This window comes from Mixophyes fleayi, chromosome 2 (assembly GCF_038048845.1).
Source record: "Mixophyes fleayi isolate aMixFle1 chromosome 2, aMixFle1.hap1, whole genome shotgun sequence".
NCBI lineage: Eukaryota > Metazoa > Chordata > Amphibia > Anura > Limnodynastidae > Mixophyes > Mixophyes fleayi.
Genome location: NC_134403.1, coordinates 294,625,442 through 294,651,794, shown reverse-complemented (window position 1 = coordinate 294,651,794; position 26,353 = coordinate 294,625,442). Strand labels below are relative to the sequence as shown.

At 40.4% G+C, this 26,353-nt stretch overlaps 1 protein-coding gene across 2 annotated transcripts in view; it reads left to right on the top strand.

Moving 5' to 3' along the window:
* The window catches only part of LOC142139111 (uncharacterized), a 441,344-nt gene extending 417,580 nt beyond the window's left edge, over nucleotides 1-23,764 (top strand). For both annotated transcript variants that reach the window (XM_075196426.1, XM_075196427.1), the window contains 2 exons: nucleotides 2,455-2,602; nucleotides 23,273-23,764. In XM_075196426.1, the coding sequence (XP_075052527.1) occupies nucleotides 2,455-2,602; nucleotides 23,273-23,437 (313 nt within the window). In that variant the 3' untranslated portion in view covers nucleotides 23,438-23,764. The remainder of the gene's footprint in view (nucleotides 1-2,454; nucleotides 2,603-23,272) is intronic.
* Nucleotides 23,765-26,353: the final 2,589 nt, after the last annotated feature.

Genomic DNA, 26,353 nt, shown 5'->3' with positions numbered 1-26,353 from the left:
AAAAGTATAGATACATGAAGTATGGAAAACTTAGCAATGAGTGAACACTTTAAGCCTCCCTCTACCTAACCAATCCTGAACATTAAATAAAAAACACCCATGTTTATATAAGGCAGTGGCGCACGCAGGGGGGGTTTCTGGGTCTCCTTACCCCTGTAAGGCCTCCCTCTCTTCAACCAGCCTGATATTAAAAGCATTCACAATTAATATATAGGTTTATATCTCCCTAGCCAGCCCCAACATATCATTATTACTATTCACATTTAATAAATACACCTATTTTCCCCTACCTGCCCAAACATTAAATTAATAGTATCCACATTTAATAAACAAACCAATTACCTCCCAAATAGCCCAGCATTAAAATAATTAGTATTTACATTTAATAAATGGCCCTCCTTTTCTCCAATCTCAGACCCATGTTCAATGAATAGCCCCAAAATATCCCAGTATTAAATTAATAGTCCCATCACCCTACTTTATATTAAGCCTCCACTACAAACATAGTTTTAAATTAATTATTCCCCCCCAGCAAATATATAGCCCCCACAAAAGAAAATCGCTCCCACCACCATTAAATGAATAGCCCCCAATCTCACCTCCTATCATCACAACCAGGGGCGGGCTGGGCCAGGGAGCAGGGGGGCATCGAGCCGCTCAGTCTAACTGCTGTTTGGGCTGCCCCCCGTTAATGCAATATTAGCTAAATATTACCAGCGGCACAGGGGGCCGCATCACATGACACGCGATGCGGCCGCGTCATCAATGATGTCCGCCTGTGCGCCCCTCGGGCTGACGTTTGCCAGCCCGCGCCTGATCACAACTCCACCCACACTGCATTAAAAGCCTCTTGCCACTCTCCCACGACACTTACACTAAAAGCCTCTCCCCCACTTACCTTCTGCCTCGTGGCGCTGTAGCTTCCTGTAGGCACTGCTGCAATCTTCACACATGCTGTTAGTGCAGGGGGAGAGATGGGAGGGCACACAGCAGTGGAGGACAGGATCACAACAATCAACAGTTGCCTGCTGAAAGGTGGCTGGTCCTGGAGGCAGGACGTATTCTGTGCCCCAGCCTAGTTCTTGAAGCACCACATTAGTGCGTCTGGAGGAGGGAGAAGGGGGCAGTGGGTAGTTTCTGGGCACCAGAAACCCCACCTCCCTCTTCCCCCTAAGTGCGCACCTGCTTATGTTTCAAGTTTTTTCTTTACTGCTTCGGAAGGGGAATTACATAAGCATGCATCTAATAGTCATTTTTAGCTCTAAGATGTATTTCCACAATTATTATCTCCTTTTCAAAATCTCTCTGTAGACAAGTATGGCTGCTAGTCACATACACAGACTCTCAAGATGCCATGTGAAGGCGGGGGGGGGGAGAGTTTTACACTACATAAAGCGCAGATGATTGTTCCATTACCTCTCTCTTTATTGCTACATGTGCCATGTAACTGTGGTTGCCACGGTAGTCACTTGAGAGTGTAGAAAGTTTATACATAATCAATAACAGCCTGAAGAAACAAAGGAAAATGTTTAATAACAATAGCTTCTTACAGGCTGCCACAGTGATTTATGTTAAGAAAAACACACCTCATTGTTCATGGCATTACTTCTTTAATTATATTTTCAGAGGATTTTAGCTGTGACCTATAATAGAGTAGGAGTCCAGTGGTGCTGGATTCAGTTATCTGCAAAGCTCCTAAGAACATTGCGGATGCGCTTTTTTTACCATTACTAAAAAGTAAAAAGTTACGCTCACTTTTTTTTTTGCTCGCATCACTATATATATATATAGGGCAGCACGGTGGCGTAGTGGTTAGCACATTTGCCTTACAGCACTGGGGTCATGAGTTCAATTCCCGACCACGGCCTTATCTGTGAGGAGTTTGTATGTTCTCCCCGTGTTTGCGTGGGTTTCCTCCGGGTGCTCCGGTTTCCTCCCACACTCCAAAAACATACTGGTAGGTTAATTAGCTGCAAAAAAAAAAAAAAAAAAAAAATTGACCCTAGTCTCTGTCTCTGTCTCTGTCTGTGTGTGTGTTTGCCTGTCCATGTCTGTATGTTAGGGAATTTAGACTGTAAGCCCAATGGGGCAGGGACTGATGTGAATGAGTTCTCTGTACAGCGCTGCGGAATTAGTGGCGCTATATAAATAAATGATGATGATGATGATGATGATATATATATATATATATATATATATATATATATATATATATATATATATATATGAATTGCTTAAGAGGCTTAGTAACATCTTTTTGAAGTTTCTGGACTGAAATTTAGACTGTAAACAATGAAGCAATGATGGAAAAGCAACAAGAAATCACACTAACTAGTCTCGGGAACTCGCTAGCTAACAAGAATATGTACATACTGCAATTTATTCCCAGAGGTTTGGGTTTTTTTGTGTCAATATTCTCTTGTGTCTTATATATGAATTTGTTTTTTCTTTTAGACTCCATAATGCCTTCTACCCAAGTCAGCCTATGTTCCTCCTTACATTGCTGCATGTGATGAGCGCTCCACTGCATGGGCTGGCCAATGCATTTGTTTTTGTATTAGACAAGGAAACTCGGAGCCAGCTGACAATGGCATCGCTGAGGGTGAGCATCTGACATGTATAACATATTCTTTTCAAGATACTGTTTGTAATTACTGTATTTCACAATATAATACAGTCTGTTGGTGTTTGCTCCAGGAGTAACTCATATGTAAAACCCAGAAATCTCTGTTTTGGATGATAATATATAAAAGGAAGATCATTTATGTTAGAAACAAAAATTCAATAATTGTCATCTATGAGCTTGAAAAAAATGTGCCCTGGCAGAGCATGTGCTGTTTTGTGACATCATACCCCTATTTTTGAGATAGTGCTTCAGTTTTTACTGGAAGTTGAAGGATTTGCGCATCAATCTACCAACGTCTGCAGGGTGAAAAATGTTGCATGATGAAGGATTGGGGTGTTCCTAGCTAATGTGGTCTGGAATTATGAACAACGTTTCTTTTGCATGGCATTAAATTTCAATAAGATTCAAGTAGTTGAGAGATCGCATTTACAGGACCATTCTTTGTTTAATGTGCAGTCACAGATCCTCACTCCCAGCAGGAGGATTGGTTTTCTACAGACGCTCAGGAGGTGTTGGTAATCAGGAGTCATACTGTACTTCTAATGGAATGGCTCCTTTTACCATCCAGGTGCATTTCATGCATGTAAGCGCATTTATATGCGTACAAATACACATAGATTTGGACATGTAATAAAAACAGATTGTCTCCTCATTTGAAACATTAATGAGGCTAGAACGGTATTAGGAGAAAACTTTTCATTTATAGAAAGGGTTAATCTGGAAGCTGCAGTAGACAGGACTTTGATGTGATGTTTTTCTACTTCCACCATGCGCATTCCAGCTGCATCCTCAATTCTGCAAAACCACAGACAGAGTGATTTTATAAGGACAATTCCCAAAAGCAGAGCATCCACCTATGTATATGAAAGGCAAATAACTAAGAGCAATTACACAGAAAGAAATGTATTGCAGGGGTGCATTATTACACTTTCGCAAATCCTCCTTAATTTTGTTGGAAAACGGCTTCCATGAATTATTAAAGTAATAATAGAAATGAATGTGCACTTTAGAAAGCACTGGTGGATCTGTCCTTTATTTTCAACGTGCAAATGGCAAAAGAACAAGTAGGCCAGTTAAGCCTTAATAACTTCATAGTAGACAGGTTACACAAATTCATAAATATATACAGCTACATATAGAGCAGAGACACCACAGTTTGCTCGCAGCTGCAACGACTTAATTGGCTAATACCAAAAGTCACATGAGCCGGTGAATGATATCCCAGTAAATGAATGCAGCCTTCTCAGGTCTCTGGTGGTGACCATACTAACTTGTTAAGGTTTACAGGCAGTACAGTATTATTATTATTATTATTATTATTATTAATTTTTATTTATAGGGCGCCACAAAGTATCCGTAGCGCCGTACAAGGACAAACAATGGCACAGTACAAGGTGAAACAGCACAGTACAAGTAACAGTAAGCACTATAACTCTGGGGGGCTCAGGCACAGCATGAAAGAGAGGGAGGGAGGGGAAAAGTGAGTACAGGCAGGTAACTATGGCCCAAGAGGGTGGGCACGGATGACAGGTTGAGAGTCACTGAGGGGAGCGGAGAGAAGCGAGAGGAGACAGAGGGCAGAGGGACTGAGAGGAGGTGAGCTGAGTAGCTGGATAGCGCAGTTAAAAGTGATGGAAACAGAAGGTAGGAGAGCCCTGCTCAAAGGAGCGAACAATCTAAAGGGAGGGGAAGACAGACAGACACATGGATGAGACGGAGAGACGGGAGGAAGGGGGAGAAGGGAAGAAGGGATGAGAAAGAGAGGTAGCCGACCGGTGGGAGTTTAGGCATGAGACTGGAAGGCTCTAAGGAAAAGGTGGGTTTTTAATGTTCGTTTGAAAGAGGACAGATTAGGGGAAGTTCTGATGGAGCGGGGGAGCTTGTTCCAATGGAGGGGAGCGGCGCAGGTGAAGTCTTGGATACGTGCGTGAGAGGAGGTAATCAGAGGGGAAGAGAGGCGACGATCGTTGGACGATCGCAGTGAGCGGGAGGGAGTGTGAATAGAGATAAGGTTAGAGATGTAGGGAGCAGTGGAGTTGGCGAGGGCCTTGTAAGTCAGAGTGAGGAGCTTGAAAAGGATTCTGTAGGGGAAGGGGAGCCAGTGAAGGGCTTGGTAGAGTGGGGATACAGAGGTGGAACGGCGAGAGAGGAAAATAAGCCTAGCAGCGGCGTTAAGTACAGATCTAAGGGGAGCGAGATGAGAGAGGGGGAGGCCGATAAGGAGAAGGTTGCAGTAGTCCAAGCGGGAGATAATCAGAGAGTGGACGAGAGATTTGGTGGCATCCTGGGAGAGGAAGGGCCGAATGCGGGCAATGTTGCGAAGCTGGAAACGGCAGGATTTGGCGAGAGAGTGAATGTGAGGGGCAAAGGAGAGAGAGGAGTCGAGGATGACACCTAGGCAGCGGAGTTGGGGAACAGGGGAGATAGATGAGTTGTCAACAGTGATGGAGAGGTCAGAGGGGAAGGAGGTACGAGAGGGAGGAAAGACAATGAGTTCAGTTTTAGCAAGATTGAGTTTAAGAAATCTAGAGGACATCCAGGAGGAGATGGCAGAGAGGCATGCGGATACCCTGGAAAGAAGGGAGGGAGAGAGATCACGAGAGGAAAGGTAGAGTTGAGAGTAAAGACAAACAAGTTTTGGAATGGGTATGTCTCACAATGATTAATGACAGTGATAAGTGTAAAGTAGTATATGATTACCTTATAGCATACCTCCTATCTGTTCTAATTTAGGCAGCACGGTCCCGATTTGAGGGGACTGTCCTGTGCCTGAACAGTCAGGACCTTTGTCTTGATTGGACTGTTGGGAGACAGGTGCGCAAGGCAATACTGGGGTATTTTTCATGAATGGGACCATAGTTTGGGGCTGCCAAGTGCTTCAGTGCTTGAGGAAATCACACACTCTAGCTTGACATGGCCATGACCCCTTTGTATTTGACTGCTCCCCCATTGCATCTGAGCCCCTCCCATTCCATTGATACATTTAATAATAATACAATGACTTTCAAAAATGCTTGCAAAATTCAGATGTATTCAGTATCAATCAATGTACTTCTATGTAACTATACATACAGGTTTAAAATATAATTGTGCCAATGGCCTGCGCCACTGGTCTATAGATAACAGAGACCTATTTTAACAGTATTGGGAAAAATGAAGTTTTTATAATACAATATTAGCAAATTCAACACATATCTAACATCCTCCACCATTTGCTTCTTTCGAGATGTGAAGCTGAACCATTTATTTATCTAGGGTTATCTTTTGAACTTCTCATATCTTAGGATTCTGCTCCGCCCAGGGGCAGGCTGGGCTGGCGAGCAGGGGGCATCTGCCCTCTGGGCCAGTTCCAAAGTGGGCTACCTTGGGCTGAGTCACTGGCCCACCTGCATTTTTTACCTTTAAAATGTTCTTAATAGGTTGTTGAGTGGAATGTTGCCACCAGGATAATATTTGCCAGCCCTCCCCTGGCTCATCCAGCTGATTTTTGTAGCTGTTTAACCATCAGAAGTACAGATTCAAATATAGATTTCACTGGGGAGCTGGCTTGAGTTTACATGTGCTTTGCATCATGGCTCGTTATCCTGCTGGAACTAGCTATAATAAGATGGGCATTCCTTTCTGACCACAGTCTACCCAAGTCAGCACAATACTGAGATAGGCTGCGGTATTTAAATGATGCTCAATTGTTATTAAGGGGCCTCTGTGTGCCAAGAAGAGGCCCATAAACCACCACCACCAGCCGGCACTGTTGACACAAGACAAGATGTATTCATGTTGTTTACACCAAATTCTGACCCCAACATCTGCATGTCTCAGCAGATATCGAGATTCGTCAAACCAGATGACATTTTTCCAATCTTCATCTGTCCAATTTTAGTAATCCTGGGCCCACAGTAGCCTCAGTTTCTTGTTCTTAGCTGACAAGAGTGGAACCCGATGTAGACTTATGCTGCCACTTCAAGGTTTGACGTACTGTGCATTCAGAGATACTCTTCTGCATACCACAGTTGTAATGGATGTTTATTTGAGTTAATGTTGCCTTCCTGTCAACCTGAACCAGTCTGACCATTCTCTTCTGACCTCTCTCATTAACAAGGCATTTTCGCCTACAGCACAGCCGCTCCCTGGATGTTTTTTTCTTTGTGTACCATTCTCTGTAAACTCTCTGTTGTGCATGTAAATCTCAGGATCGCAGAGATCAGCAGTTTCTGAGATACTAAAACCAACCCATCAACACTCGGTCCACGGTCAAAATCGCTTAAATCACATTCTTTTAGGCATTTAGTTGCTGTCTTTTAATTGGCTGAGCAGATGTATTGTATTTGCTACATCATTCTTCCTCCATTTTTGTGATCTAAGTTGTGTTAACAGGTGTGAGTGATAATACTGGGATTTTAGATAATAAAAATCTTAATGTTTTAAACTTCAGTTATACCTTTCTATAATACAATTTATCAGAATAAAAATATTGTATATTTATTCCTTTGTCCCTCAAAGAGAAATGTTCAAACCATTCAGAACAGTGCAGTCTACATTCATAAGATTGACTTGTGAGACATATGTTCACTATCAGGAAATAGCAATTTTATGCAGAAGTTTGGGACTTGCATTTTATATAGCACTGTGTCACAAACCGCAGTGGCGCACGCAGGGGGGGTTCTGGGTCTCCAGAAACCCCTCCCCTCCGCTAACAAAGTGCTTCTACATACGGCACTGTACTATACAGCAGCCGCGGCGCTGTCAAATAAGCGTCCACAGCGGTGCTGTATTGTATACAGTGCTGCCGAAACATTTTTTTTGTATCACAACTTGGTATGATGTAGCATTAAGATTACCCTTCATTAGAGATAAGGGGCCTAGCCCAAACCCTGAAAAACAGCCCCATACCATTATCCATCCTTCACCAAACTTAATGCATAATGCAGTCAGGCAGGTAACGTTCTCCCGGCATCGGCCAAACCAAAACTCACCCATCTGACTGCCAAACAGAGAAGCGTGATTCGTCACTCCACAGAACACATTTTCACTGCTTCACAGTCCAGTGTCGGTGTGTTATACACCACTCCATACGATGCTTGGCATTGGTCTTGGTGATGTGAGACTTGCATGCAGTTGCTCGGCCATGGAAACCCATTCCATTAAGCTCCCACCGCACAATTTTTTTGCTTACATTAATGCCAGTGGATGTTCAGAACTCCGTTATGGAATCAGCAGAGCGTTGGCAACTTTTACGCACCATGCGCCTTAGCAGTTGTTGACCCTAATCTGTGATTTTACGTGGTCTTCCGCTTCATGGCTTAGTTGCTGTTGTCCCTAAACGCTTCCTCTTTCTAATAATATCACTTACAGTTGACTGAGGAATATCCAGCAGAGATGAAATTTCGCGAACCATCTTATTGCAAAAGTGGCGTCCTATCACAGTACCACGCTTGAAGTCACTGAGCTCTTCAGAATGACCCATTTTTGTTCTGAAGAGCATCACCAGAACGAAAATGGGTTCTGTTTTTTTAGATATGTATGATCGTGGTAGAATCTCAGTGATGTGTGGGTAGATGTGTATGTGTCACCCACATTCACTCCAACACTCACCGCTACCAATGTGCATTCGGGAGCTCTACTCTCAGGTGTACTCTCCATGAGTATAATATTCATAAATATGCTTTAAATGTTTATGCAAACCAGTTTTACTTCTGACAGAATATACGTTACCTACTATTTGCCAAGCTCGGCTAGACATACTGTTGATAGCTAAATAGTAACTGAAAAATGTCTATAATTTGTGAAACGGTATGGAATATGAAATTTCATAACACAATTAATAATTTGGGTGGCTGTCCACATTAACGGAAATTAGTTGAAATCACAGCATCCTTGAGAATAAACAAAGGTGAAATGCTATATAGGGAATAGTGTACTCTTAGCATGTACCGTTGGAAGAGATCAAAGAAAGGTGCATTTCGGCTCGGTATTACTAATATTAATTACTAATAGTAATACTAAGTAATAATGAGAAGAGGAAGAATACATATGGTACTGCTCTGAGCCAAAAAGGGAGTCCTAAGACTCTGTACAATCTCTATCTGAATGTATTGTTGACATCTGTAGTTTTGCAATTTTGTGGCGTACTTTTCTTGTCGCTGAATGGGTTAAATCTTTCTTTGGTAAGAATTCATCCTACTTCCATCTGCGCTGAGTGATAAATAATTATATTCCACTGTCTTCCCCATCTGGAGAATTAAGCCTGTTAACCCTATGCTACTGGACTACCCATAAATCATTATTTCCTCTGCTTTTGTGTCTCATTAAAAAGCTGTGTCCAATTTAAATGCACAGAGGCTTGTAAATGTTTTTAAAAAATCTAATATCCACTTAGAGTAACAGAATATTCATAGCAAATCCTTTCCTCCGGTTGGGCTTTTTACAATGAAAAACTCCACGGGGATCTATCTATGTCTAAAATGTGTAATAAATACACATTCTATAACTCCTTGAAATAAACGTTTTTAAATAAAGGAGCCTAATTGTACTAGCTCTGTCGTTGAACAATCCAACTGATTTCAGTGACATTCTTGTAGATAATTAATGTGCATTTTCTTTTATAGTTTTTTCCATAAATTTTGCTCAATATAATTTAAATAGTTGTTTAATTCCTGTTACAGTGAAGATGGGAGCTGAGGCATTTAATAGTATGTCTGGTATGATTTCCAGAAAGAAGGAAGACCGTGTGGGTTAATAACAAACGAATTATGTCTGCGCTCTGATTGGATATGTCGTTGTTTTTTGCACTTCTACGAATGTATGGTAGTTTTATACTAGGAGTTTAGTTATTATATGCAAATTGCCAATTCATTTATTTGAACATGGAAGTTACCATAATTTTATTATGGAAACATTACACTGAGGTGCATAAGATAATGATTTTTTTCAAAGCTATTATGTGCTAAAACATGGCTTTCACACACCTAAAACTTAATAAAGTACTGACTAATTTTATTTTATTTAATTGGGTTTTTCTGTGATATTCTAGCAGAGATATGTCATTGTTGTCTTTCACCACTGTCCACCTTTGTATTCTTATATTCTCTCTACATGCCTAATTCTGGAAAAGTCTGGAAACGACAATGCCACACAGAGAGGAATCGGTGCACAGACTTTTATTTTCTTATTAATTATAAACATATAAATTCTGACTCCCACAACCATGTCGTACAGTCACCCATTCAGTGGAGCTCATCAAAAGTGAGCTTCACTCACCAGTTATCATTGGTTACAGCTTAATTTTTTGTAATGTATTCCAGCTATTTCTAATTCACCTTGAAAAAAATCACTGTGACCTATTACAAGGCTGCTCAGTAACACTGACAGAAGGAATTGAGAGGAGACCCACAGTGCACGAGAGAACAGCAATGGCACGGAGTAGATGAGTATCCTGGGACTAGGTGGCACTTTGGGATTATATGGTATCGTTTTGCGGCTATATCACTAGTGCCCAACTAGTGGCCATCAAAATCTAACAGGTTGCCCACTACTGCTGTGGCATCTGATGTCCTGTATCAATGAAGGGCACCCTGCTAGATTTTGAGGGTCTCATAAGTGTTTAATTGGCCAATTAGAAACTGGCAGTGTGATATGGACATCGATGGCCAATTTGGCAGTGTTTGCAATGGCTCATATAACTCCTTTTTTGCAATCCCCTAAAAAATACTCCCTCTCTTTTCTCGTCATTTCCCTGCCACCGACCCTCATGCTTTGAGCTGCAGGGTAAGGACAGAAGTAAATCAATAAGATATTCTTCTATCTTTTTAATCCAATTGAAAAAAATAAATAAAGCTGATGCTCGCTATGAGCACCTGCTGCTAAATGACTGTGATCTGAATTCAGCAGGACATCCCTAAGCCACTAGCCAATCACAAGTGGGTATGATGGGAAACACCTGTAATTGTCTGAGCAACTGATGGGGCTCTCAGGTCAAAGTCATTAAGCAGCGGGTGCTCATAACGCGCAGTTGAGGGTGTTTTTTTGAGGCAACAAGCCTGGGCTAACCAGCCTGGGGCTTGATTTATATTATGACTTGGGAAACACTTGCTTATGTAAAGTAGCCCATGCTGTCTAATGCTGGGGCTAGTTGTGGGGAGGGCTCTGCTCAATTATTAATTCAGCCCTATTGCTGTTGAAAACAGATGATTTTGGCATTGATAGGGTCTATTTCACTTCACACTATATACTCTTCATTGCCAAAAGATTTTTAACAAAATAGGCCCCTTCAGTAGTTTCCATCCAAACAACTTGACCTGGTGAAGACGTACCAGGGATAAGTTGTTTGGATGGAATCAAGAAAGTAACAACATACACATTAATTGTGGATTACAGTGGGATTCAAGCACATTTGTGCTTTTATCCCACTTTCCCTGAATCTTTTCACTTCCCAAAGTGTGGTGAGTAGATTGAGGTGATAACAATTCATTGCACGAAATTTATTTAATAGGACTTTTTGTGTCCCGCATGTACTTTATATGGGGAAATAACAGACATGAAAAGTCCTTTTTGGTCACAATAGTGCAAAAACATGAAGAATTAAATGATACTTTACGTGTAAAAGCGGGAAATGAATAGGTCCTGCATAATTCTTAAAATGTACACTTCTTTTGTACTCCGACAGTATGCTCCACAATAACTTAAATCCCCATCTGTCCTTACAACAAAAAAATAAATAAACCAATGTATAATAAGTTCTCAGTTTACTGATAGGCTTGTTAGACACACTCATATGAACAGACAGGAGCAGTCGACAAAAGGATGCAACATGCTAACTGTGAAGGATCTCCCATTCTTATATTTTATTATTCAAAAAATATCTGTAATCAGGGCATAACTTTAAACATTACAGCCCATGTATACTAAATATGTTCCAGCAGCACTTTTGGCCATGACTTCTATATAGCAATGTATTTGTTTATGTGTAATTTGTATTAATTATTACTGTGCACTTACTTATTAGCTTATCTATAAACATGACTTTGTTCTTGTTGTCTTGGAGTATGGGGAGGCCAAATCTGTCATCAGGGTAAAAAAAAAAGGAACCTGTCTCTAGAATTGTAGGAGATTATTTGGTTTCTTAGATATACAGTGTTATTCCCATTTATTACATAAAAACAATGTGTTGTTGAAAGGTAGTCATTCTTAAATGGCTGTGACCTTGCGTAGTGTTCAGCTCTGACCTCCATCTAACTGAAACTGGTCAGACATCAATGAGTTAATCTCCTCGCTTTGATAGCAGCACAGGCAAAAGTGAGAAAGTCAGCCGAGCTGTGTGGTCCGGCTCAGTCTGTTTCTAGGCACATGTAGGGAATAAAAGCGATGAGCCAAGATGAAAGACTGACTAGCATGCTCACAGAATGGAATTTTGTTTAATGGTTATCTTCTTGCCAGGATTGAATGAAAAAAGGTTCAAGCAATTTTCTCTCCCTAACTCTGTCAGTAATGAAAGGATCTGCAAAAGATTTAGTTCTATTGGTCCAGGGACAAACAGTGAAACCCCACAGCATTGAACTGCATTGATTAAACTGTGTGGTATGGCAATACAGAAGTTTTGTTTACTACTAAATTCCCCCAGTATGTATTAATAATATTGCAATGCACAGATTTGTAAGAGTAGATTGTGTAGTCCTGTGCTAATGGCTGTTGGAAGAATTTAGTCTGTTAGATTGAAGAGTTCCATATTCTGCTAATTCTAACGTATACCACTGATGCTGAACTGGTGGGAGGCATGTGGCCTTCCTACACTGTCCCTGCGGAACTGGACATAAACATGGCCTAGGAGAAGCTTCAGAAATATTCATTTTTTATTCAGATTTTTTCTTTCCTTCGCCTGCTGAATGAGGGACGGTAGGGTATTCCATGACGTACACCCTGATTTCTGGGTGGAGGAGGAGTTGGAGAGAGTTGGTGCTAAGTGCTTCACATTATTGTGATGACATACATACATGGCCAGCTTCTGATTTTCTTGTAGAAGAGAGGAAACCTGTTTTTTGTTTTTTGTTTGTTAAATACTTAGTGCCCAAGTGACTGTGTAATAAATAAATAAAAAGCTAACGTAGAACCGGATGACAGTTTTTCTGAGTCCCCTGCTTTTGTTTTTCCAACTTTGGGGCCTACATATGAATTCTCCTCTGATCATGGTAATAAGATTGCACTGATTAAAAACCACTGCCGTAATTTAAGAATATTACCATGGCAGCTGCCTCGGTAACACTGGCCCAAAGCTGCAAGGGTATTCTTACCGATTCACCAGTCTCTTCATATGTGCACATGTGTGGGGCAGTTTGCCGGCTCGCTCATGGGCAGTGAGACTGGAAGTCTTCCTGTTTCATTAATGTGTAATTTTTTGTAAAAAAAATAGAAAACAAAAACCTTTATTTATTAAAAGATGTATCTGGTAAAACGTAAAAAGGACCTATGGTCAGTGAAAATGACTGTTTTTGCCAACAACATGGCTTTTCACTCTTTGATCAATCAGACCCATAGTTCCCTATTGAATTACCTTAGCTGAATGAAGCAATTGACTAAATTAAGGAACTGATTATAAAATAATGACTTAAATCAATGAGTGTGATCAAAAAGAGCGGAGCACTGTTTCCTGGGTAAATGAATCATGGAGCATGTAGGCCTTAAGAGTCGCTCATTAAAAACATAATTCATCTACATTATGTCCACAAACACAGGTTATGTAGGGTGCACATCTATCCCATAGATTGTAAGGTTGTGAGCAGGACATTCTTACGTTTGTCTGTTTGTATTATCCATTATTGTTGTTTTATTACTGTGTTTGTTCCCAATTGTGAAGCACTACAGAATTTGCTGGAGCTGTATAAATAAATGATAATGATGATTCATAGATCTATGAATATGATGAGTTTGTAAATTATGTTCTGACAACAACACCATAGTGAAGATGAGTGATGTTGAATAATTTCAATAAGTTCAAATTAATTTACTTAAAGGACTACTCCTGGTTAAACACTAAAGTTTAACTGAGCTGATCCTCTTAATAATTCCCCAGGAAAGGCTACTGACACCGTTTTTCCGTTGGGGCTACTGTACTGCACTATTTGCCGGTGCTGCCTTTGACACCTAAATCTACTTTTCCTCCACTAACCATCCACCTTCTCTACTATCTTGTGCAATTTTCTGAGCCTCTCAAGCTCACTGTTTTGATGTCACACTTGTCTGCAAACTCTGCTTTACTCTTTGCATCCTATCTCTTACTCAGTCCTGACACCTCCACTTTTAAAATATTTCTAAAACACAGCCTTTTACTACACAAGATGTAATCAAAACTCTTTTCATTCTCTCATCATCTCCCACTTTAACTGCTGCAATCTCCTCCTATCTGGTATTCCTCTTATCTATCTGTTCTTGCTTTAATCCATCTTAAATGCTGCAGCAAAACTGATATTTCTCTCTTGTTACTCCACATCCGACGCATCACTCTGCAAATGTCTAACCCTGCTTACAATAGCCTCCAGAATCCAATTGAAATTACTCACCTTCAAATCCATTAATGACACCACCCCTTCATACATCTTAAAAGTCATCTTGAAATACTCTTCCTCAATGCCCTCATAGATCTGCCTCTGACTTGCTTTGCGCCTCCTTTCTTATAACCAACTCTGACTCTTTCCTACAAAACCTATGGAATTCTCTACCTTTCCTGTTAAGACTCTCCCCAGCCTTCAAATATGTAAACTCTCTCTTAAAACCAACTTCTACTCCCACCTATTCTACTCTCACTTGTACACCCTTGTTACTTTTCCAATCTTCACTCTGACCCACACTCGCCCCACTTGTCTACTGCCCTTTTCCCACTAGATTGTAAGCTCCCTCATGAGCCCCTCATGAGCAGAGCCATCCTCAACCCAACTAATGTCGCCATTTTGCAGCACAGCAGCCAGTTAGTTTGTGGGGAACCCAGTTCTTTGGGGATCACAGGGCTAGCTCCCTGAGTTCCCCACCTATAATCCAGCTCTGCCATTAAGTATATTTGATTTATTTGTGGACTGTTGGGTTTCACAAGTTACTGTACTACTGTAAAATAATTGTGAGTGCATGTGTGCATTATTAGTTTGTCACACTAATTTTATAATCAAACAAGGATATCCTATCTATTTTGCATTCCTTTGTAACAAAAGGAGTTGTGCAGCAATTGAAAAAAGAAATACAATTAAAAATAAAAAGTTTGAAAACGGAAAAGCCCTGTGTAAATGATGACCTTGAAATTCACTCTAGTGATCGAGATTAAATACTGTTAATTGCTCTCAGTTTCTGTTCTACAAGAAAAAGCTCAGATCCATTGAGAACTAAAGGGTTTTGGGAGAATCTCCATAGACAGCATCTGTTTCACGCTCGCTACAGAAGGAAGATTGTGCGAAGAGTGCTTGAAATAATTACAGAGCAATTCAAGGAGCAGACACCCCAAGTTAATTTTGAGTCAGCAGATAAAGACAAGCCTGGGGAAGGCAGAACTTGTGTTTAGCAGGGAAGGTGAACATTGTCAGAAAATGAATGCTATCGTATGACAGACGCTGATGCCCGTGACTCAGAGTGTAAAGAAATAACATATGACAACACATACACTACAGCAGATATTTGTGTGCTTCAGACTGGCAAGTGGTAATTCAAGCAGCAGGTTATCAGCATGTGGCAGAATCTTGTAGCTTGAAGTGCTAAGTGCAAAGCATCACAGCCTCCTCGTCGGCTGGGGCCCGTGTGTCTTGGAGCGCATCCAGAGCATTTCCATGCTCCTTTTAAAGCAACAGCAGCCCCCTAAACGCTTTTTCGTAGCTTGAGAAAGGGGAGCCTCGATGTGTGAAATAGAAATCCGTAATGACTAAGATTGCACACTTATAGCCCAAGAGAATAGCAAACCATATTGTGGCAGATTTCGAGATTGCAAAAACTAGCTAAATATAATAATGAGCTATATATTTTACAAGAGCTAGAGAAGATAGAGGTCAGCTATGAATTAGTATGAAAAATAAAAGACAAATTTGTTTCAACTCTTCATTTAAAATATTTTGATTAACAGACAGCTTAAGAGAGAACTCACTATTGTATCCAATGATACCTATTATACAAATATAAAAAATGCCAAATGTATGGTTTCTGAAGGATGAAGGATTATCAGCTTTGGGTGTACTGGGTTATTATCAGGGCCCCTCCAACAATAGGCAACCTGATTTTGGTAAGTTGATTTCATGTATGCAAATGATGAATGACAATAGTTTACATCAAGCTCACGTTTGGAGTCAACCGGCTGGTCATGACCACAGCAGGGGGCCCGCCTCAAGTCCTGCTGTGGCAGGTGGGCAGAGGAACAATGCATGGCAATTAGGATATTAGGATTTCCCTAGAGTGACTAAGTAGAAGCATCACAAACACAGGCGGTGGAAGTGAGTGGGAGAGTGAAGGGGATGATGAGGAGGTGTGTGTATATATATATATATATATATATACACACAATACTGTGCAAAAGTTTTTGCCAGGTGTGGTACAAACGCTGCAAAGTAAGAATGCTTTCCAAAATAGAAGTGTTAATAGTTTATCTTTATCACTTAACAAAATGCAGAGTGAATGAACAGAAGAGAAGTCTAAGTCAAAACAATATTTGGTGTGACCTCCCTTTGCTTCAAAACAGTATCAATTCTTCTAGGTATACTTGCACAAAGTCAGGGATTTTGTACAATGACACGCGATGTGGCCGCTCTGAGCGCTGACGCGGCCGCATCGCATGTCTTGTGATGCGGCCGCTTGTAATTTTCAATAAATATTGTATTCAACGGGGGGGTGGGGTAGCGGCGGCCCGGCCCAAATAGCTGTCAGACTGAGCGGCCCGATGCCCCCCAGCCCAGCCCGCCCCTGATGAGTCAGTTGTATGGTTAACCAATCATACCAAACAGGTGATAATGATCATCATTTTCATATGTTGGTTGAAACACAGTCATTAACTGAAACAGAAACAGTGTAGGAGGCTTAAAACTGGGTGAGGAACAGCCTAACTCTGCTGCAAAGTTGAGGTTGTGGAAGACAGTTTCATATCAAAGGTCATACACCATGGCAAGATTGAGCACAGCAACAAGACACGAGGTAGGTAAACTGCATCTGCAAGGTCTCTCCCAAGCAAAGATTTCAAAGCAGACTGGGGTTTCAAGATGTGCTGTTCAAGCTCTTTTGAAGAAGCACAAAGAAACAGATAACGTTGAGGACCGTAGATGCAGTGGTCTGCCAAGGAAACTTAGTGCATCAGATGAAAGACGCATCATGCTTACTTCCCGTCGAAATCGTAAGATGTCCAGCAGTGCCATCAGCTCAGAACTGGAAAAAAACAGTGGGACCCAGATACACCCATCTACTGTTCGGAGAAGTCTGGCCAGAAGTGGTCTTTATGGAAGAATTGCAACAGAAAATGCTATACCTTTGATGTGGAAACAAGACCAAGTGACTCAACTATGCATGAAAACATAGAAACTGGGGTGCAGAAAAATGGCAGCAGGTGAGTCAAAATTTTACTGTACAATAACGAGTGTCTGCCAGCAACAGTGAAGCATGGTGGAGGTTCCTTGCAGTTTAGGCTGCATTTCAGCAAATGGAGTTGGGGATTTGGTCAGTATTAATGGTGTCCTCAATGCTGAGAAATACAGGCTGGTACTTATCCATCATGCAATACCATCAGAGAGGCGTCTGATTGGCTTAAAATTGATTCTGCATCAGGACAACAACCCTAAACATACAGCCAATGTCATTACGAACTATCTTCAGAGTAAAGAAGAACAAGGAGTCCTGGAAATTATGATCTGGCCCCCACAGATTCCTGATCTCAATATTATCGAGTCTGTCTGGGATTACATGAAGAGACAGAAGGATTTGAACAAGCTTACATCCAGAGAAAATCTGTGGGTAGTTCTCCAAGATGTTTAGAACAACCTACCTGACGAGTGCCTTCAAAAACTGTGTGCAGTGTACCTAGAAGAATTGATGCTGTTTTGAAGACAAAGGGTGGTGACACCAAATACTGATTTGATTCAGATTTCTCTTCTGTTCATTCACTTTGCATTTTGTTAATTGATAAAAATGCACCAGTAACCCTTCTATTTTTGAAAGCTTCCCTTCTTTTTCAATATATATATATATATATGGTCTCTACAGTGGTATGCTGGCACTTCTCCTACTGCCTTCATTGCAAAACTATCAGACTCCATTGATTTATATTTTCCGTACTGCCTCATCTAAATTTCCACTTTGCTTTGAACACTGTGTGTGTGTGTATATATATATATATATATATATATATATATATATATATATATATATTTTGTAACAAAACCGCACCCTTCTCTTGGCACTTTTGTCACCTTCTGTTGCAAGAATACCCAGTAGACATCAGCAACACGAAACTTTTTTTTGTAAATCAAATATATTTATTGTTTTCATCACAATAAATTACACAACTTCCGTCAGGATGACACCAGCAAGCAACTACCTTTTACTTGCACCTCCTGGTGACCCGAAACACTAACTAGACATAGCCCAGCTCACTACTGACTGGCCAACTGGTTCAGCGTCAGTCACCTCTAACAATAGCACAACTCAGGATTAAATACACATGTCTCCTCCCACAGGCTTGTATGACTGACAGGCGACACTCCCACCTTATCTTTAAAGGATGGCTCCTCAGGTGTTCTGTAACGCCTAATCAGCACAGCCACCCCTATCAGCTCTGTGGATACAAACATGTTAAAGCATGCAAGTAAATCACTTTTTTACATTTACTTTACCACATGTACATTACTGAACTTAAGCACAGTGCTACACCTGTATATAACTTGGTCTGCAGCCTTTTGCCTGCAGACAGTTAGCACCATAGCTAATTCCACTATTAGAGGCCTGTGGTAAACCACTCCCTTTGCGACTATATATATATATATATATATAGATATATATATATATATATATATATATAAGCACAGGGTGCTCTCACCATCCCCTCTTTAAAGGAAAACACTCAAATGCAACCCCATCCATTGAATCCAGATCAGGTCAGTAGGGGTAGATGTAGGTTGTTGTCTTTTTCCTGCTTCTATATAAATGACTTTACAAAATAAATATATATATATATATATATATATATATATATATATATATATATATATATGGACAAAAAGACAAGAGGTGGAATGGGAATTTAAACGAAAACAAGATAAAGAAAAGATACATGGCAATGTTAAGATGAGATATTGTTTTGCTTGATGTCTTGTCACAGCCTGTGTTGTCCCTGGATAAAGTGGAACTGTAGTGTTATGTTTGGGAGGAACCCCAGGAAATGTTAGGACAGATGGTCCTTGAGTAGTTCTCTAATCACGTTTTTTTGGGGTCATTTTAGTCCAGTTTTGGATTGTGTGGTGGCCAGTTGATTGGGCACCTCCAACTGCCTAATTTATATTGAAACTCCTGCCTAATTTATATTCTACTGCTCAGTGCCACTTTTCTTGTCATGTTCAGCAGCTGTTATGTGCAAGCAAGTGTATTTCCATTGTCTTGTATAGTCTGTGCATAGCTTTTTATGTTTGAGCTTCTTCTGAGCATGCACAGCCACCACATGTGCCGCTCTGGAGCGGATTCTGCTCTGCTCTTTTCGTTGGGCTCGGAGGTTGTCATGTTTGGGCCCTGTGAGTGTGGGGGGTCTCCTGTGGGGGGATTAGTTTCGCCCCTGGGTCTCACTACTACTACAAAAGCAGAGCTCTATATTGGTTAGAAGCTGACAGGCTGCCCAGTACATTCATTTTTACTTGCACTCCATAAAGGTGCGTAGAAAATTGAGCAGAGATTCCTTAATATAATAGGTGGCAATGTGTGTAGCTGAACATCGTTAATTGAATTTTCCCCTTGATGTCAGTGAATCCATGAAGGATATTTTTACCGTAAGGTTCAAAATATTTATCACCTACCTGCGATCACTGAAAACCTGCACTATGAAATAAAATAAATAATGTCTTTTATTTTCTTCTTGCTCTTATGAAATATTTTGAAAACCTTAAGCTGCATCTGGAAGTGCTGGAGCAATAATGAGTTAATTACAAAGAAACCTCATTTACGTTATTTTGTTTAGTTCTCCCTTCATTATTGCTTCTACGGTTTATTTTCTGTTCTTGTTACTATGGTTTTGGAAGCAATTTTATGTTCATTTAAGCAGGTCAGATTTTATGTGACTGTTCTCTATCAGCAAATTCATTTCCCTGCTCAGCCTGATATGTTACTGGAAAACATTCATATTTTTAAACTTTTTCTAACCCTTAGAAAAGAGAATCAGTTGTGTTGAAATAAAAAGCTGCTAATTAACTTATAATTGCAATAATTATTATAATGTGGTGCTTTTTTTAAAAGGATCTCTATACCTAATATACAAATTGCTTTATGAGCTACTAATAATGCTTACATACGTATATCATCATCATCATCATTTATTTATATAGCGCCAACATATTCCGTAGCGCTTTACACATATATGTAGAAACTTATCAGAACTGAAAATATTTGAGTTAAGTTTTTATCTTCCAATGCACAGCCGACTTCCTGCGTGCAATTTTGAGATGCAAAACATCCGAGACACGGTGTAAAATTGTCTTTAGTGATGTCACACACCTCTTTTTGAATTGGTGAGCCTAGATTTCTTCCAACACGTTTGGGTATGTGAAGCACACAGACCAGCTCAGAGCTGGTAGAAATCATGTCTTATCCTATACTTTTAATTGGGGGGGGGGGGGGGGGAGGGGGGATTATTTGTTACCCTCCAGTAGTAATAAAGCAAAGTGAGGAATTTCTGTTTGCACTTTGCCTGTTCTAAAAATATTAACATGCAGAAAAATCCCACATGTAGTAAAGACTGTCCCTCACTTTCATGATTTTAGCCTTTTTTTATAAACTGAGCACTATTCTTGGAGAGAAACTGAAATGTTTTGTTTAATGACATATGGCTGTGAAGTGGTGTGAGTTTACACTTTTGTGCCTCTTGCAATTTATGTGCCTACCTGCAATCCTAAATGCACATCTAGTTTACAGAGACATCTACAAAGACCTGAAATTAAACTAAACCTATTTGTGGTGTGCAGAGGTGCCCAGTCTTACATAAAACAATAGCATATTTAAATGCAATGCTAAACATCTATCAGAAATATGGGAACATTTACTGCATAGTTTCCTACCTTTTTTTTCTCACCTCCTGGGGGTCCTGGACGGGAGGTAAAGTGCGAATGTGAAGGGGGGTGGAGTGCATCGAATCACATCATTTTGGCTCCACACCTACAACGCAATTGCATCATTTAATCACAGGAGAATGTTCCAAAATTAAGTGATTTGTGGCGAATCGCGTCATGGTGACCGTCATCCCATCCACTTCACTTTTATGGAGTGGGCAGGATGCATGAGAATGGCATACTCTCCCGGGAGTCCGGGAGACCTGCCCGGAATTCGGTGCACTTTTGTAACTTGCCTCCAATGTATACTCTATGTATTTTGTAGTTTAAAAAGAAAAATGTGCTGAATAAATCACTCTGTCAACTAAACAAGTTCACATTGATGTATAAAAGATGAAGTTGTGGTTTTATGTTGCAATGTCAGGTCCACTCTAAAGTGTGAGGCAGTTATATGTATTTTTTTAAAAGAAAAATCTCCCGGAAGGAGAGCAAGGAAAATTTGACTAGCATGCTTGTACCTTTTACTGAACTCTAGCACTACCACTAAAGTTTTTAAAATACTATTAATATTCTAATCCAGGTGTATTTATAACTTCATTTCTTGGTTTATTTTATTTAATGTTTTGTCACTTCAGTGTGTAGAGGTGCAGCTTCCTTAATCTCTGTGCTTTTCTAGTGAATGCCTGCTTTGCTGTAGATGGGGGTATCATTCATTAACCATTCATTCATCAATCACCCTCTATACGCTGTTGCTCCCTCCTCCACCACATATTACCTTGTCCCCCCACCGAGCTTACAATCCCGCCAACCTTATTCCCATCCTTCCTCTCACATACCTTCCCTTGACCTGCGCACTCAGGAATGCAAGATCTGTCTGCAATAACCTCACTCCCACTTCCTCTTCCATTGCTTTGGTCTCCTAGCCCTTATTGAAATGTGGATCTCCCCCTCTGATACTGCTTCCCCTGCTGCACTCTCCCATGAGGGTCTCTCCTTCTACCATACTCCCCATCCTGGGATCCCACCAAAACCCTCCCTCTCTTTCTCCTCCTTTGAATTTCACTCCACCACCCTTTCTCCGCTTTCCACCTTCATGTTGCTGTCATCTATCGTCCCCATGGCCCTTTCTCACAATTTCTTGATAACTTTGCCTTCTGGCTTTCCCATTTCCACTATTCTGATCTTCCTACTGTGATTATCAGTGATTTTAACATCTCTACCAGCCTATTACTACCTCTGCCTCTAAGCTTCTAACTCTCACTTTCACCTGTGGCCTCTTCCAATGGAAAACCTCTGCCACACACCGTGATGGTCAGTACCTGGACCTAGTGTTCTGCTATCTCTGTGACATCTACAACTTCTCCAATTCTGTCTTCCCCCTCTCTGAACACAATCTCCTTATCTTTACCCTCTCTTTACCCCTTGCCCACCCCCTCCCACCCAAAGTCGGTCACACAGTGTCCCATCAACAGCACTGACTCCATCATCTTTGCATCCTCCCTCAAACCCCTTCTCGCTCCCATTTCTTCCCTCTCATGCCCCAATGCTGCTGTCTCTCTTTACAACTGCACACTCTCTGTTGCCCTTAATACTGCTGCCCCCGCCATCCCATTTAGTCTCTGCCATTCTCCTCTTACTCCTCTCCTCCAAAAGTAATCTCGTTCTTTCAAACGCCAATGGAGGAATCCTACTCCATTGGTAAATTCATCCTTCCTTCCTACTCTTCTGCCCTCTCTCTTGCCAAACAAACCTATTTCAAATCCCTCATCTCCTCCCTGCCCAATAAACCCCAATGCCTCTTTGCTACCAATATCTACTGTGTCTACCCCCACCTTCTCTCCCCTTGTCTATCACTGCTCTTGTCTTTGCCACCTATTTTAAAGACCAAATTGACTCTATCCACAATGATGTCTGTTCTCACCAGACTCACCTCCCCCCACCTGTCCTCTCTATCACTCTGTGATCCCCATAGCGTTACTCACACTTATCTATGCTACTTATGTGTATTACCTAATCTATTTGTTACTTGCTTCTGTATCCGGGGTTACGGAATCTGTGGCGCCTTATAAATAAATAAATAATAATCATTAACCATCTTTAGGATTTGGATGTTAACAAGAAAACACTAACTTTTTCCTCCTAAGGGATATTTGTGGTTTTAGTGGCATTACACAATAACACATTTACTATTCATTTCACATTCCTAATTGTCATTTTCAGTTAAAGTAACAGAACTTATTATTAACTAAAACAAACCTGATTTTTAATATAAACCAGTTTAAATATATTTTGTCGGACACCAGCAGCACCTTGATCAACAGCAGAAAAAGCTGATGAATAAAGCAGATTAAATTGGACTGTAGCCGTAATCTCAATTCTGTGTTTTTCAATTTTTCAGGTGGCTTTCCAATCTAAACTCTGCGACAGCACAAAGATCAAGGAATATCATCCAGCAAATGTGCGGTACACGGCTCACATAGATGAGGAGGATTCAGATTCTGCAGATGATACCACAGTATTATTCGCTATGCCATCTATGACATTAAGGGACAAAGGACCCTGACCATTTTTTGTCTGAGTGAGACTGAAAGCTGAAAGAACGCTCCAATCCCCGTTGAATATACACTGCCTGAAAGAGAAGCGGAAGACGAAAGACAACCTTGGAATGCCTAATTAAGGAGCTGTCATCCTTCATTATTAATACTCAGTTGTTAATATTTAATGCTGTAAAACCGGAGCTTCTGACTGCAGCAGAACCACAAGACAGGCCAGGTCATACCAACTGCAAATCTCAGGACAGTAAATTTGGTGGACTTACAAATGCTACCTGACAATTCTAAGAGGCACATGCCCAACACGCTGTAATCTTAATAAACAATAAGCATATATATATATATATATATATATATATATATATATATATATATATATATATATATATCTATAGAAGTTCATGAGATAAAACAGCCTCTTGCAACACATACAAACACCTTATTTGAAGGAAACAAACAGTGCTGATCTAAACGTATTCAGTAAGGGAATCAAATCTGAGCACATGTGTTTTTCATATCTAAGCGTGCTGTGTTTCATGAGTTCTGTTATGATTTCCACAATGAAACAGTTTAACTGTAATTGTCTCATTAAATGGGCAGAACCTGTTAAATAAGTACATTTAAACGGATAGATAATGCAAGCACAATCGTCATCACTTGTCTTATTTGTAAGACGCACACAAAAAAGAGAAGTCTGATTCACAGGGTTGTGATAGATGTCTTTAGCGGCATGTCAAGAAACACAAGTCTCTAATCAGTAGGTAATAAAAGGAAATGTTTTCCCATAATCCTCACCTAATACTAGATGCTTCTATCAGCCACTCTCAATTTCAATTTAGTCTGTTACGCCACTTAGGTGTCTCATTAACTTACCTGCCATCCAAACTCTGTGCGGAATTTTCTTTTAGCATGCACAGTTTATACGAAGGAGAAACAAGACATTTGGGGTTATATTTAGCCTATGATAACATCGGTGCAGCAATACCACCACTGACTAAATTGTTGGAAATGTTGGCTGTGTTACAGTCATTCCAGACTACAGAAAGTATGGCGGCAGGAAACTCAAAGACTGATTTTAGTCGGGTACTAAGAAAGGTGGCATTCTTGTTGTTGCACATTAGGCAGTTTATTAATGTGATATTGGATAAGCATTCCCTTTTGCTGATAAGTCCTGATATCACCGGGAAGAAAAGAATTGAATGCTTGGAGAAGGAGGCATTTTCATTCCATCAATGTCCATTCTATGGGGGTATATTTACTAAACTGCGGGTTTGAAAAAGTGGAGATGTTGCCTATAGCAACCAATCAGATTGTAGCTGTCATTTTGTAGAATGCACTAAATAAATGAATGATAGAATCTGATTGACTGCTATAGGCAAAATCTCCACTTTTTCAAACATACCCCTTGGTCTCATTAAAACAGCCATGATTGTTAAAAAAATCTCCTCATTTATGGATTATATTTTTAGGATTTAAATATTATTTGTGCTACATAAAGATGTGTCTGGGTGCAAAGTTGATGAATTGCCCCCTCGCAGAACTTGCGTCTCTAATCACAGTTTCATGAGTGTTAGCATGCAAGTGCAGTACGGTAAAGGTGCACATTCACAAGTTAAGCATGCCCCTTTGAGATGCGTTTTGAATCTTTACCTACGAGATGTCAGTTTTCTGCCTTAAGTTAGGTGAAAGTTGATGAAGATGATTGACGTATCTTTGCTCTTCACACATCTTTACTCCAGATTTAAGGTTGCAAGTATCTTATGTGTGCAATTTAAAATACAGATGTGGAAATGCAAGTATCATCATCATCATTTATTTATATAGCGCCACTGATTCGGCAGCGCTGTACAGAGAACTCACTCACATCAGTCCCTGCCCCATTGGAGCTTACAGTCTAAATTCCCTAACATACACACACACACAGACTAGGGTAAATTTTGATAGCAGCCAATTAACCTACTAGTATATTTTTGGAGTGTGGGAGGAAACCGGAGCACCCGGAGGGTACCCATGCAAGCACGGGAGAACATACAAACTCCTCACATATAAGGCCATGGTCAGGAATCGAACTCATGATCCCAGTGCTGTGAGGCAGAAGTGCTAACCACTAAGCCACCCTGCAATAGGGCATCTTTACACTCAACTGTAAATCATGCTCAGGTGGTTTATTTCTCAAATATTGCCCCTGTTTCTAATCATTACCAGTATATACACTAGTATATAGCACTTACCATCTGTGATGCAAATATTTTTAGGTTACATACCAGAGTTGCAGGTCGGCATTCTGCTCACTTGGCATTTTTTTAGCTTTTATCTTCAATCATTTAGGAAGTGGTTAATTTATAGGAAAATAATAATAATGCTTATTTTATACAGATAGGCTTCATTGTATTTTGGACTCATTTAGTAGTATATAGAGGTGCTAAGGAGGGTGGCACTGAAAAATTTGAGGGCAGCACAAAATATAAAGTGGAGTGATCTTTACTTATCTCTAAGTAATTCATCTTGTACAGTTCCAAGACAATATGGCACTTTATTCAGTTACTTTCCTCCAACTGAGGTGAGTTATTTAATAATATGGCATAAATGGCATTATATAAGGAAAACGCAAGAACGTGGACTGTTAAAACATTTTTATGCGCAAATGTGTTTACTTGTATCCCCAACATATGATTACATGCATGCCCATTTTCCGCTTTAAGAACTGTCCCTGGAAAATAGAGATGTGCCTACACTTGTGAGATTGCGGGTACACATGAAAATGAGTATAAATATGCTAGGTTACAGTCCTGCTAATCACTTTAAGACCACACGCTTTATTAATTTAAACTTCGCCCCCCAACTACTGCTTGACCTATCCTTATTTGTGTCTTAAATTATTCCAGAAAGTGTGGAGTCACCTGGATTGCCTATATTACATTTATCAT